This window comes from Myotis davidii, unplaced genomic scaffold, assembly GCF_000327345.1.
Source record: "Myotis davidii unplaced genomic scaffold, ASM32734v1 scaffold49, whole genome shotgun sequence".
Lineage (NCBI taxonomy): Eukaryota > Metazoa > Chordata > Mammalia > Chiroptera > Vespertilionidae > Myotis > Myotis davidii.
The window spans coordinates 6,355,029-6,370,591 of NW_006300375.1; the positions used below are offsets into that span (position 1 = coordinate 6,355,029).

The 15,563-nt window shown below is 39.1% G+C and overlaps 1 protein-coding gene across 1 annotated transcript in view; it reads right to left on the bottom strand.

Annotated features, from left to right (window-relative positions):
- Positions 1-15,563, bottom strand: part of CNTNAP2 (contactin associated protein-like 2) — a 1,235,176-nt gene that overhangs the window by 1,010,675 nt on the left and 208,938 nt on the right. The window contains exon 3 of the mRNA XM_015572712.1: positions 10,258-10,405. Coding sequence (XP_015428198.1) covers positions 10,258-10,405 — 148 coding nt within the window. The remainder of the gene's footprint in view (positions 1-10,257; positions 10,406-15,563) is intronic.

The following is a 15,563-nucleotide window of genomic DNA, read 5'->3' on the forward strand; positions in this document are numbered from 1 at the left end:
ATATTTACATGACGATCATCATAGCAACATTACAGTGATTAAGTAGCAAACGAAAATGATTTTATGGTTGGGGGTCACCACAACATGAGGAACTGTATTAAAGGGTCGTGACATTAGGAAGGTTGAGAACCATTGCTCTAAGGGAAGGCACTGACTGAGGTTGATGAACTTTCTAAACAACATTCCAGGAAAGCTTGACCTGTGCTTATTTGCAAGCTGTCCTTAAATGAGTGTGTCCTTTAAATTCTCCTGTGAAATATGTAGAATGTGCAATGCTGTTGAGATATTTTTCTTGCAAAAGACACCCTTCTATATGTCCTTAAAGTAAAAACTATGGCCCAATTTTTAGTCCTTGGAGTCTACAAAATAATGTTTTTCTGTAGGCCAACACTATGATTACAAAAAGACAGTGTGGGTGGAGAAGAAAAGGATTAAGCAGAGAAGAGAGGTATCAAGTGTCATAACAATGCTCTAGATTGCTATGCAATTAATTCTCCTATGCAAGTCACATAACCCTGTAGGTTTTGGCTTCCTCATTAGTCAAATAAGGGATTGGGCTGAGAGGTCTCCTGGGAACTTTTGGTTTTGAAGTGCATGTAGTGTGTACATATGGCTCTTTGTAGTAATTAAAATACCTTATTTGTAAACCATGCTGAGCATAGTTATTTTTCACTGTTTTATTCTTATCTCACTGAGTTATCGTAATATGTGTATAGTTTGTTTTGATATGTTTGTTTTTCTTGGAAAATGATTTTATGAAAATAATTTTGGAGTAATATTTACAGTGAAAAACTCATTCTCTCTTATTCCACAATACACTAATACTGTTTTTCCTAATTCAGAGCTGCAAACATAGGGATTAATTACATGTTATGCTCTACCAATAATTTTGTTTACTTCTAAATCCACATTCCTGATTTTATATGTCAAATTAACATTCAAAATTATTGACAGTGAATTTTAATTTCATAGTAAGCGGTATAATGTAAATATAACTCTGAATCAGGGGCATACTAAATATAGCTCCAGAATATGAACTAGCTGTCATTTGCAACTGTCCTACAGCTAAGCAGAAAGTTACATTTGCCATGCTTTCTCACTGAATAGACTCAACAGTAACTATCTTCCATGTAAAGAAATTACAGTAAAAACAAATTAATTAAAGGCTGTTTGCATGTATCACCATAGATATGAAAAATGAGAATGCAATCTTTGTTTCTTAGAACCTAAATTTCCTTTCAATGCAAACGTCACCTTCAAATGTCTATCCAGGGACCCACTAAGTATCTAATTTTTTATTATATAAAATAATAATACCTTATCATCTTTTGATATTTATAAACTCAAATTTCCATTAATAAATAAAACCATGACCTAGTGTATATTGTCACCATCTCAAAAAATATCAGACTGCTACAAGAATGATCAGTTGCTGCAGTATCACCCCCAACTATTAGATATAGAGAAATAGTCTTTGCATTGCAACATTCCAATTCCAGTTTGAAATACAAACTCCTTTTTAAAGAACTGAAGAACATTACATATGCTTGAATTTAAGTTTCATTTCTCTTAACGGTAAGGACATTTCTGGTTTTAATATATAAATCTTTTTATCTATTGCACAGAAACTTAAGAACACAGCATGTCCTACATACATAATTTATTAGCATCACAATTTTAATTATCTCTTTACCATGTATAACTTGGCTTTGATATTAAATCTATTTCTATATTGATTTACTTTTATTTATAGATTAATCTGGATATAAAGTTCAAATTAATTAATAAGAGTGTGACATTTCTCTTCTGCTGATAAATAATTTATATACGTAATCCATGAAGCAGCCTCATAGGGTTGTGGTTTAAAATAACCTTAAATAAAAATAACACAAAGTCTACATACATTCGAATTAGAAAAAGGACAATGGAGTTCTTTGCTTTATGTAACGCTTTAGAAACATCTATTAATATATTCAGTTTCATAATTCTTTCAACATTCTGTAGGCCACTAGAGCACCATTCAATATGATGTAATAACATTGAACCCAGTTGAACCAATGAAAAAAAACCTACACAACATCAAATAGTAACCAGTTCTCACTGAGGGAATAAATTAGGTCTATATCATTTACATCTTACATTAGTTCGGTTCACCAAACATTAATTGAATACAGGGACTCGAGTCTGCTAATTAATGGAATGTCAATGATGAATAAGGTGACTTTGTGGTCCCCTTCTCCCAATATCTTAAGGTCTGCTATATTTTGGAATGTTTTGATAAATATTCCATTGGATATGTTCACATAGTGTAATGGGAGTAAAAAAAAATAAAATGGTTTATTCTGGAAATTCAGAGATATCTTCTTGTTGGAAATGGCATCTCAATTGAATCTTGGAAGGTAAAACAGATTGGTCAGGTGAATGATGGAGAGGACACTGCAGTCTGAGAGAACATCTTGAATGATGTTACAAAGCAGGTCATGTATTTGGAAATAGAAATATTTGTATTAGCGGAGCATGAAGTTCAACACGGACATGATCGGGTATAAGACTACAGAGGTCATAGGAAGGGCAGTACATTGCCAGCTCACTACTTGGACTTTCCAGGCCATGTAACATGATTAAAATCTTTTAAGCACAGGTGAGATATGGTCAGATTTGCATTTTGGATTTAAAGTTATCAAAATGATTTACAAATAGCAGAACTCAATAAATGCTAATGAGATTGATGAATCTGTGTCACAATATATTGATTCTCAAGCAACATCATAAATCTTTTACTTCATATGTGTATGTGATGAACACAATAACAACAATGTATCTGGGACCCTTTTATATTATGCAAAATTAAACTTCTAATTTCAATAGGAAAACATGGGTTGTCTTCTAAACCTGTTTCTTACTTCTCTGCCCAGCTAGATTGATCTAAACAGAAATTCTTACCAATTGTAATGAGTATATGCTGTACTAGGTTGAATAATGTTCTTCTATAATTCACATCCACCCAGAAACTCAAAATGGAGACTTATTTGGAAATAGTGTCTTTGCAGATGTGATTAGTTACTTTACAATGTGTTCATACTGGATTAGGGTGGATCCTAAATGCCATGGCTGGTGTCCTTATAAGAAGGCCATATGAGGACACAGACACACAGACACGCAGAGGGATGAGGCCAGGTGAAGGCAGAGGCAGAACCTGGAATGATGCAGCTACAAGGTAACCAACAGGGAACTGCCCCCCTCCACACCCCCACCCTACCCTCCCTGCAGCCACCAGAAGCTGGAGCAGAGGAATGAAACAGTTTTTCCCTTGGAGCCTCCGAAAGGAACCAGCCCTGAGGACAACTTTAGATTCTGCCCTCCAAAACTGTGAGAGAAATCTCTGCTGTCTTAAGACACACAGTTTGTGGTTATAGCCCTAGCAAACTAATAAATGTACTAGTATACATGCAGTATTTCTTGCTTAGGCAGCATGAGAGCTGTGGGAATTAGTCTGTGGTTCCTACAAGAGAATATTCTCACCCTGGCCAGTGTGGCTAAATTGATTAGAGCTTCATCCTATACAGCAGAAGGTGATAGGTTGGACTCCTGGTCAGGGCACATAAGCAGCTTGCTGGTTCGATCCCTGGTTGAGGTGCTTGCTGAAGGCAACTGATCTCTCTCCCTTCCTCTCTAAAATCAATTAAAAATTTTTTATACTATGCTGCTATAAAAAAGAAGAAACTTTTACCATTTGCAACAGCATGGATGAACCTGGAGAGCATCATGCTAAGCGAAATAAGCCAGTCAGAGAAAGACTGATATCACATGATCTCACTCATATGAGGGATATAATGAACAACATAAACTGATGAACAAAAACAGATCCAGAGACAAAGAAACACTGAACAGACCACTGTCCAATCTCAGAGAGAAGGCAGGAGATGGAGGGATAAGAGACCAACCAATGGACTTGTATACAAGCATATTAGCATAACCAATGGACACAGACACTGGGGTGGTGGTGGCTTGTCCTAGGTGTGGGAGTGTTGGTAGTGGGGGGGTCAATCAATCATCAATCAGGGAAAAGGGTCTCCTTTATGTAATACATAATATATATATATGTATATGTATATATATATTAAAAGCATAATATGCTAATTAAACCGAACATCCTTCCGGACGACCTTCCGGACAAAGCCGGGGTCCTGGGTGCCAGAGGGAAGCCGGTGCCAGCAGCCAGGGGAAGGAAGGCCTACTCTTGCATGAATTTCCAACCTCACACTTATTTTCCACCAGGATTGCATTGGGTGACATCACTAGGCTTTATTAATTATTCATCCAAATTAAGGCATATATAAAAATTGTTTTATTAATGTGTCTATACTGGTTTCTCAATGTACCGACCTTCCTTTTATGAAGACTCTGGTTAAAGCCAATTTAATATTTGTCAAAAAAGACTCATTACTTTAATCAATACACTGTGTTCGGCTTTTGTTAAATAAATGTTTGAGTGCTCCAGCCATAAATGATTTTTAAAATTATTAGAGTGAGAGGTCTCCCTTCTATTTCATGTAGTCCCTTTGGTATAGAGTAAGAAGATTAGCATCGGTGTTTTGGGAGACAGCTTACTGAGTCAAACGACATGGAGGATAGCTCCAAGTTTTAAAAAATAACAGCATGCACTTGCTTCCACTTAACTTGAGGGAAAACCAAATGTAGAGGCAGCGGAATAATCTAAAACAAGTTTAAATTCATTGAAACTGGAATTCATATTATCTTCAAGACAAGTCAGGGAACAAAAACAGTAGAAGCCCTCAAGGCTTCAAAGCAGTGGCCTGGAACTAAACTTCTCCACCTGGAATAGAGTGAGCCTCTTATTTCAACCTTGAGAAGAACCTAATTGCTCAGGCAACACAGCGATCACGCAAGTGCTGATCATGGAAGAAAGATGACACACACGAGGGGATTTGCAGGAGAATACACTCCAACCGAAGCAGGGCTCACACTGAGAGTTCTCTCCCTCGAGTTTCCAGCAAACTGGAATCAAAGAGCAACCCCATTCTCTAACCTGCAGGTTCAGACAGATCTCAGATAAACCCTCGAAGGGGTTTTTAAGAATGATGAGAAAATTCACTTCTCTCTCCTGTAAGAGTGATCAAAGCCTATTTCCTCCTCGCAGGGACCTTGGAGTCCACAGCACTGCTACTCCTACGGGGCAAATGGGAGAGTGCATCTATCTGATCTGCATTTCCCACTCAGGGCTCTGAGATTCCTTTTCTCACTGAAAAATCAAACAGAGCCCTTGAGCCAACAGTTCACTGCATGCAGGAAAAAATAGGTGACCATCTTCTCAGGGCCCACTCCAGTCTGATCTCCAGTGTAGGTAAATCTATTCTAAACCATTGTAACTTGGATAAAGTTGACCATAACAAGTGCGCTTAACACATCTTTTTTTTCCTCCCTGTATAAACATGCATGTTTTTCTTGAAAAAGACATAAATATAATTTGTATTCTTTATAAATAGACAAATAAAAAATAATCTGTTCTGGATTCTGGTTATGGAAATGACCTAGTTAAGGATCTGGTTAGGGAAATGACCTGTCATCAAATTTTTGACAGTAAAAACAGCCTCTTCAGAATGATTAAACTGTTGTTTTCTAACCCCCAGGGAAAAATTTAGAGACTGTCAATTAAAACATAAATGTCATAATTTGTTTAGATTATGAGAAAAAATAAGATGCAGATGTTTTGGTTCCTTTAAGCTACATTATTTTAATCCAAATGAATTAAAATTAAATTAAAAATTGAGCTCCTCAGTGTCTTGCCTATATTTCAAATGCTCAATAGCCACACCTGTCTAGTGATTAGAGCAGGTCTAGAATATTTACATCTTCGTGTAAAATTTCCACTGGAGAGCATCGCTCTAGAGATATTTTTTGTGTCTTTTTTTTCCCCCCTAAAATGACATTGACATTTGTATTAGCTTCCTGTTACTGTTATAACAAATTACCCAAAATATGGTAGCTTAAAAACACACAGGGATTTGTTCTCTCACAGTTTTAGAGGCCAAAAGTCCCAAATCAGTTTCATTGGGTTGAAATCAATATGTGGTCAAGACCATACTCCCTCTGCGGGCTCTTGGGGGTAATCTCCTCTCCTCTTCCAGTTCCTGGTGGCAGCCCACATTCCTTGGAGAAGAGTGACATTTCTCCAATCTCTACCTCCGTGGTCACCTCGCCTCCATCTTTTTCTGCCTGCAAAACTGCCCTCTGCCTACCTCCTATGAAAATGCATGTGATTGCATTTAGAGCCCACTGAATACTCTCCCCAAATCAAGACCATTACCTTGCCCTTACAGTGTGCTCAGTTGGTTGCTCGCTCTCTCGCGCTCGCTCTCTCTCTCTCTCTCCCCACTTCCCTTCTCTCCTCTCCCTTCCTCTCTCTTTAAAAATCAATAAATATCTTTTTTAAAAAGATCATTAACTTAATCACATCTGCAAACACTTGTCTTATCAAGTAACAGGAAGCAGAGCCAGCTATCTCTAGAAGGTCATTATCCATTTATTACAACCTATTACAATGCTATTTTTCAACTTTCATTTTACTTTATTTGATCCTATGTTGCCAATATATCATTACTCCACCGGCATCTATCGGTATCTATAGGCATTTATAGGTATAAATGTTAATACATTTACCCAAAGGGTATGATTTCTCCTACCAGAAAGGCATATGCAGTAGAATATCCAGCTTCCTATTTAGTTTCAGATATTTTTCCTTCTTGTGCGTTGTGCTTGCCAAAGCCCAAGATTGATGGAAAAGTCCATGATAGCACTACCTCAAACTTTACAAATCAACTTGCAGTGGTTATAGAACACATTGTCATGTTTCACAGTCAGAGGGCTATTTCTTTTGGCAAGTTGCTTTTATCATTTACTATGAGTTCTAAAGGAACTTAATTGGTTATGTTGGTTTTCAAATAATTATTTTTAAAGCTATCTCAAAAAGAAGATACATGTCTAGATATCATAATGAGAATAAAACAAGAAACAGAGTTGGCTGTAAAAAACATGCCAAACCTCAGAGGGAAGGTAGGGGAGGGGAGGGTAAGAGATTAACCAAGGACTTATATGTATGCATATTAGCATAACTAATGGACCTGGACACTGCGGTGGTGGGGGCTTGTCCTGGGGGATGGTAGTGGCTGGGGAGGGGTCGATGGGGGGAAAAGGAGACATATGTAATACTTTAAACAATAAAAAATAAAAATAAAATAATACTGCTCAAACCAATTAGACAAATAGATAAAGATAACCCAATAGAAATACAGGCAAGGTTCCTGAACAAACTTTTCAGAAAAGACCAGTTTTGGCATTATACCTACTTATCTGGGTTCCCTTCCAGCTCACACTCAGGATGTGTGACTTTGAGCAAATACTCACTTTTAAAATCAAGATAGTGTTCATTAATGCTAAAATGAGATATAATAAACACCCACCAGAATGGCTAAAACAATACTACATGACAGAATTTTTGGAGCAACTAAACCCGCATAGATTGCTTGTGAGAGTCTAACTTGATACAATGACTTTAAGGAAAGTTTTTGTCATTTAATAAATTTTGGAAAAATGCATATGCTCACTTGGTATTACCCCTTCCTTGGTCTACACCCATGAGAAATGTTTATAACAATTCTATGGAAATAATCAAAACTAGAAACATTCAAATGTTCACAAACAAGAAATGAAAAATAATAATTGTATAATCTTCATATCATAGAATCATCATACTAATGGAAATAAATATCTTAACAGCATGGATAATTCTCAAAAATGTAATTAAGGAGGCCCAAGGAGTACTTTTGGGGTGAAATATGCATCTTTTATTGACCTGGTGCTGGTCACATGGGTGCTCACTTTGCTGGAATTAAGGAGCAGGAAAACATAACGGAGGTGCTGAGCTTTGGCATTATACCTACTCATCTGGGTTCCCTTGCAGCTCACACTCAGGATGTGTGCCTTTGAGCAAATTTTAACTTTCACAATTTTCATCCATATAAACACTACTAGATTAATTAATGGCCTTTATCTATCATAGCAAGTTTTTCTTACTCACTGTGGTATTGAAAAGGACATGAATTTATGTTCAGACTCATTTTAGGCTTCACCTGAGGAGTTAAAACTTCCTCCCAAGGATCTAATTCTCCTGAAGACCTAACTCTGTGTTTCTACTCCTTGTATTTGCTATAATAAAGTGATGACCAAATAAAATAAAGGCCTATAGAACTGTAAAAATGATCTCCGTGGTCCCTTTGTATTAACCAGCTTAGTGTGCATATAACAATGTTTCTCATGAATAAAATATCATTTGGTCATCATTACAGTGACAACCTTCACTAATCTCTGTAATTAAATTCTTACAGAGGTGAACAATTTATATAGTTTTTGTTATTAACTACCAAGTATTTGGTTAATTTTAAAAAGCTTGCCCAATAGTGCATTTTCCCATTTTACTGGTTATAGTGAGCTTTCATTTTTATGGGTCTACAGGAAGGGTTAAGGGGAGAGTTTAATAAGAGATCCCTTGCATAAACCTGATATCCCAATTCTGCATCCTGCCCATACCCAGCATCCCTCCTCCTCCAGCCAACTGGAAGAATGGGAATGGGAACAAAATTTCTTGGTAGGAGAAATATTTTAAAAGAGAGTTCATATTCTAAAGCCAGTGTTTGCAAATTATGAGTTTGCAGATTGAATTTATGCTACATAGTGGCCTCAAACAGCCTCCAATAATCTTTCAGGTCATTGTGTGTCCCTAAGGTAATTCTGTGCTTATAGAAGCAAATGAGCAAAGATAAGTCATCTCTAGGTGCCACTATCAACCTGGCCTAAAAGAAGTTCCACAGATAAAGTTTTAAAGATTTTGAAGTCCCAGGCAAAAAGATGGGTTAGTGGAGGAATAAGGAAGAGAGGATAGCCAGGTAAGAGGGCTAAGAAGATGAAGGAAGGAAGAGGAGGAAATGGAGGAGACAGAAAAGAAATCAAGCAATACTTTAAAAAATAAGCAGAAACAGTAGTAACAGAATTAAAATCTCCCAAAATCCTCATAGTGGAATCAGTAGAACTATGCATAATGTATTTTTTAAAAAAAAACGGGAGTTTTTTTAAAAAAAATCTCATGATTAAAAAAAAGATGGCCAAGTAAATTTGAAAAGGAGCAAATAAAACATATAGACAAGTAAAATGTAACTGCCATTAAAACTTGGTGTTTGGTTTTAGAATGGTGATGCTACAATGGAGCAGAACTGGAAGAAAGCTCTTGGAATATACTTAAAATCCATCACAAAAAGCCAAAAAGGTGGGTAATAACATAGGTTTCTTTTTTTTAAGTATTTCATAAGACTTCAGGCAATTTTACTAACAAGCTTTGTTGTTTTAGCTAACTGAACAAAATTGCTTCCCAATCCTTAACATATTCTTAAGCTATTCTTACATAACGTGTTTGAGTAAATGTTAACATATATTTATAATAAAAAACAACCTTATATTTTATTTATATATAAAGACAGAATGCAGTTTACTGTCAGAGAAAGCAAGCCATCCTATATAATAAAAGTGTAATATGCAAATAGACCAAATGGCAGAACAACCAATCAAAGCATAATATGCTAATGATATTCTAAGACTGCTCAACTGCTCACTATTATGTGCACTGACCACCAGGGGGCAGATGCTTTGACCAGTAGATTAGCTTGCTGCTGGGGTCCTGCTGATCGGGACTGAGTGAGACGGGCTGGACACACCCTGAAGCCCTCCCGTAGTCCCTCCATGACCTGATTGTGCACCGGTGGGGTCCCTCAGCCTGACCTGCACCCTCTCACAATCTAGGACCCCGTGAGGGATGTCGGAGAGCTGGTTTCAGCCAGATCCCCCGGGCCACTCCCCCTGGGAGGGCGCCAGATGCAGGGTTCATGGCTGGCAAGCGCTGCTGCAACAGCATGAGCTTCTCCCGATTGGGACTGATTGGGCACGAGCCCATGGCAGGCACAGTGGGACCGGGATAAGCGGGAGCGGCAGGTAGGAGCTGCAGGCGGCGTTGGACTGTGGGTTTTGGTCTGATCCCTGCAGGCCACCCAGAGGGACCCCACGCATGCACAAATTCATGCACTGGGCCTCTAGTGTTAAATAACTGAAAATAAACTGGTCACAATTTACATGAAGACTTTACATGAAGATAGCAAAACCCACCATGAATTTCATCTGTGTGATACTCACAGTAAGAACAGCCGTAGACTTCAATTCTGAGCCCGATGCGGCCTTCTCCATTCCAGTCCAGAGGCACGAAGCGCACGTAGCGGGCAACAACAGGATGCTGTAAGTCATGCCGGACCACACTGTCAGAGTTTATGTTCCCGGGAAATGCCTGGGGGGGAATCAGATTAACAAATTAAGGAGAAAATACCTTAGAAACAACCATGTTCTCTACCTGCAAAACTAAACTTAATTTTCTTATCTGATGCCAGGACTTTATATTCTCCATACCAAAAGCAATTTGTTAAAATAAAAGGGAAAAAGAAAAATGAGAAAATGATAATATGAATGTTTATACTTCCTTTATTTGAAAACAAGTCCAGTTTTATTATTATTTTTTTTCAATCCTCACCCAAGGACATTTTCTTTCGCATTTGTTTTTAGAGGGAGTGGAAGAGAAGGAGGGGAAGAGAGAGAGGGAGATGTGAGAGAGACACATTGATTGGTTGCCTCTTGCACTCACCTGAACAGGGTCCAAGATGGATCCTGCAACCCAGGTTCCCGCCATGGAGTCTAACTGAGACCTTCCAGTGCAGGCTTATGTTCTATCCACTGACCACATTGGCCAGGGCAACAAACCCAGGTTTAAATGGAAACTGAGCCAAAGTTCCATGGGTCCTTTAATATATGTCAGTATACCCAGATGTTAAAAGAATGAAACACCATATGGTACCCACTGTAGTGTACAATAAACATTTAAATTGTGAGTTCTAACATTTGAATTACACAATGAATATTTTTTCCTAAAATCCAACCCTATTTCTTGCTTAAAAAAAAATCCCCTTCACATTACCTTCCTATGCCACCATGACAAAACTGACAAGTTTTTCAACATCCATTAGGTAAGAAGAACAAATGACTATGTTGTACTTTTTTTTGTTTGTTTTTTTTTTTTAAAGAAATGACAGAATAAGAAACCCACAGTCAGGAGATCCTGGGTTGTGGAGATCACATCACCATGGTCAGTATGACTAGTGACCAGGAACTGAGAGGATTGTATTAGAAAGGTAACAAAAAAAGACATGTGGTATTTCAAAAGAAGAATTGATAACTTTTTTTAGAGAAGGGAGCAAAAGAAAGGACATAAACCTAGTCCAAGGTAGTAACATACAGGCATGGTGAGAGAAAGAGAGAAGCGGGAATCACAGGGCAGACAGCTCTTCCTCCCTCCTCAGTACACTCTTCTCTTTCTTTGAGTAACAGCCCCTGAATTTTCTTTAAAAGGTCACCCTTTCAGGACTTCTCAACCCACCTGATTTGGGAAAGGCAGATGCCACTTGGTAGTACTGGGGGTGGGAGGGTGTCTAACTAAATGAGATTCAAATTAAGCACCTGTGCTGGAACAACTCTTTCATTCATTCATTTATCATTTACTGATTCACTTGCTGACTCACTGACTCAGGAAATATCTGAGAGTCTTCTTTGTACCAGATACTGCTCAAATCACTGGGATATAAGAGTGAACAATATAGACAGAGTTTTGATTTTCATGGCATGTTTATTACTAAAGTACATAAGGGGGAGGAGAAATAATCCTATATAATAAAAGGCTAATATGCAAATAGACTGAACAGTGGAACAACCAGAACCAAACAACTGGTCTCTATGATGTGCGCTGACCACCAAGGGGCATGCGCAAAACATGGAAGGTGTCGGCCGTGACAGGATGGTGGAGCAGGTGAGTGGGGCCACCATACCAAGGCAGGGCACCGGTCGCTGACATTGGGGCGAGCCTCTGGTAGTTACTGAAAGTTCTTTGCTCCCACACACCATGGTCCCGCCCAGCGCCGGCCCTGATCGCTACACGCTGTCAACAGGTGCAAGCTGCAACTGCTGGCCCCAATTGCCCCTCAGGGCTTTTCCACCTCCCCCTGCTCCCGAGGGGCAATCAGGGCCGGCAACTGCCTCTTGTACCCACTACTGGCGATGGCCCCACTCACACCTGCACCTGCTCCACCATCCCACCACAGCCAATGCGCACCATGTTCCACACTCTGCCCCCTGGTGGTCAGCGCATGTCATAGTGACCAGTTGTTTGGTTGTTCCGCCATTCAGTCTATTTGCATATTAGCCTTTTATTATATAGGATATAGGATCTATACTAACTATCTTTCCAGGCAACTATCTCTGTTAGTTGATTTTTTTTTCAGTTGCTTAAAAAGCAAACAAACAAATGAGGAAACAGGCCCAATCATGAAAAAGCCCAGAGCAAGCTGTGGATTTTGATGTCCTCACATTTGTGCCTACTTGATCTTTCTCTGACATCCATCCCTTTATAATAGTAAAATGACCAAGAGGACCTTAGGGAAGAGATTCTGCCTGGTGCTCGCACCTGGTACTCACACAAGCTGCCGACGCCCAGTGCTGGCCCTGATTGCTCCGCGTCATCAGTGGGTGCAAGCAGCAGCTGCTGGCCCCAATCACCCCTGAGGGCTTCTCTACCTCCACCTGCTCCTGAAGGGCGATTGGGGCAGCAGGTGCCACTTGCACCCGCTGATGGTGCCAGCCCCAATTGCTCAGTGCCATCAGTGTAGCAATCGGGGCCGCGCTGGGTGGGACCATGGTGTGCGGGAGCAAAGAACTTTCAGTAACTACCAGAGGCTCGCCCCGATGCCAGCCGGGCCAGCGCCTTCAACATGTGCGAGTGGCAGTGGCGGGAGCAGGGCTGCCAACAGACATGGGACTGGGAGCTGCAGCAGGAAGGGCTGGGTGGGGGTGTCGAGGATGGGCTGAGACCTGCCTCTGTTCCCACTACAGCTTTGCAGCCCACAGTTCCTTTCAAGGTGCACAAATTCGTGCACTGAGCCCCTAGTTTAGATATACTGCATTTGAGATTGCGCTATTGAATTTAAAGACCACATATAGAATTTGAGAATCTGAGATGTAAAGGAGGGTTGTGTTTTATCCAACTTTGGTTTTCCAGAGAGGATACATTCATTATTCATGAATAAGTATATGACATAGGGTATTTTCTTTAGGATTCACAGCATTAGTATATTGTGGGGTTTTTTTGCACTTTTTTTCATTTTCAAGCATATTGAGATTTAAGATATCATCCTACTTGAAGTTTAAAACACTTCCAAGCAATGGTATAGGCATTACTGATCGTTGTCTTGAATATTAAGGCACAAATACATGTGAAATGTCTCCTCTTATATAGCAGTTTTCTTTTGTTTTTTTTTTTGGAAAGTTAAGGAACATAGAAGAAGGTGTAAGCCCTTGATTTAATAAAAACAACATCTAATATTTATACATCACTTTAATGCATAAGTCCACACTGTATTATTGGTGCATGACAGAAAATTCTAACTTTGGTGGAGATGCTTTTTTTTTTTTTTTTTTCCAAGTCAAGAAACTCAGGCTTAGAAGAATGAGAGAGCCTACTGCATGCTGAATAGCTAATGAGAACAAACCAGGACAAAGTCACGAACTCATCCAATCCAACCCCATCCTAACCTGAGAATCACATTTTCAGCCGGGAATAAAGGTTTCTTTCTTCAGGCACAACACATTTATATTTGATGTTTGGTATTACGTACTTGAATGTCAAATAGAAAGTTTGATCATTTGTATCATACCACATTTTAGACGTGCGTTTGGTAGCCCATGGTAGTATATTTTGCCTGCGTAGTGTACTTCTTTCTGCATTTTCATGTCCGTGAATTTTGACAGCATTAGTATTTTCCTTTCTCACACATCTTCCCAAAGCATGCTCCTATTGGGGTCATTAGCAAAAGCTCCTTTGCAGTTTTAATACAAGTAATCAGAAGTTTGAGTGACACTTTCACTGGAAGGAAAGAAAGACTGGTCTGCTATGGTGCATATGATGCCATTGTAATTTAACTTAGCTATTAATAACTGGAAAGAGCAAAGGGAGGCCAAATATTACAGGAATCCCATTTGTGCAGCTTTGCCAGGAAGCGGCAGTTTAACACTCTCAGGGAGCCACTAGTCTATTCCCCGTAGATCCCTGGAGGAAAGGACTGGGCACTAGGAAAATAGACTTATGCCCAGTAAAGTCTGGGTGACACAGGGAAGGTACTTGCCTGTCAGTCACACCTGGAAACAGGTCATTGGCCAGAGCAGGCACATCACTCACGCTCAGGAAGATTTGGGATAGTTAATCCCCTAAACAAAGAAGTTCTCTCTTTCTTGGCCCTCTCACTCTCTTATGTTTTCAGGAAACTTGGGACTCTTGTCACAAGGGGTGCACTCTCTTGGCTCAGGGCCATGTGGACCCCACACAATGGACTGATGGATCGCAACTAGCCTGATGCTAAACCGGACCCAACTCCACCATGGAACAGAAATTTGGGACACTGGTTTTGCTTGTAGCTCTACTGAATGCCCAGCTGCACCTCTTCCAGGACTAGATTAAGGGAAGTGGGACTCTGGAAACCCAAGAATATAATTCCATACAAATAAAAGTCACTCCTCCTCCCATGTGAGTCTCAGAAAATATTTATTTTCTCCAGATATGATAAGGACCCCATCCCAAGTGGGGAAAGGGATCCCGCACTCCCACCCATAACACATATACCATTGTAGTAGCAATGCCTACCATGCCATAGGCTTTGAAAAGGACCTTTTTTGGTTGTTTACATAATTTGACTTTCACCTTCACTTGCAGCTTTTCACATCGATATAAAAGGGAAGAAGAAAAGGAAAGACATACAGCTAATTTTTACAAAATCCTTAAAATTTGGAAATTTACATCAAAATTAAAATGAATTTGAAGCTTTCTTGACTAAACAATATCCTTTAAAATTCAATTTTAAAAAACTGTCACACAATAATATATGCTTTGTGTATACATGTAAACATCAGATTCATCACTAAGGGTGAAAAATCAATGTGCAGAAGCTTGGGAATTATATGTTGTCGCTATCAAATCTCCTTTTGTAGCTGTGATTTGTATATGTGCTTAGAAGTATAGTTTGTTCTGTTTTGTTTTACTAGCATAGCATTTATGTAACTTGCAAAGCTTTATGCTTAGTAAAGCTAAGAACAATATAACATAATGTTAAACCTATGGTGCGGCTTTATGGTCCTATAAATTGTTAAATACACAGCAAAGAGTTGGAGGTTTTTTTTCTTTTATAACATGTTCGGAGTCATTCAGAAGACACATTCCAATAACCTAAACATCACTGAAATTTTAATAACTGGATATTTTCCACCACGGGCATTAAATAGTTCTTCTAGCCCAAACAATAGTTCAGTTGGCCTAAGAGAGGAAGAAGCAAACTTTTTCTGTAAAGGACCAAACA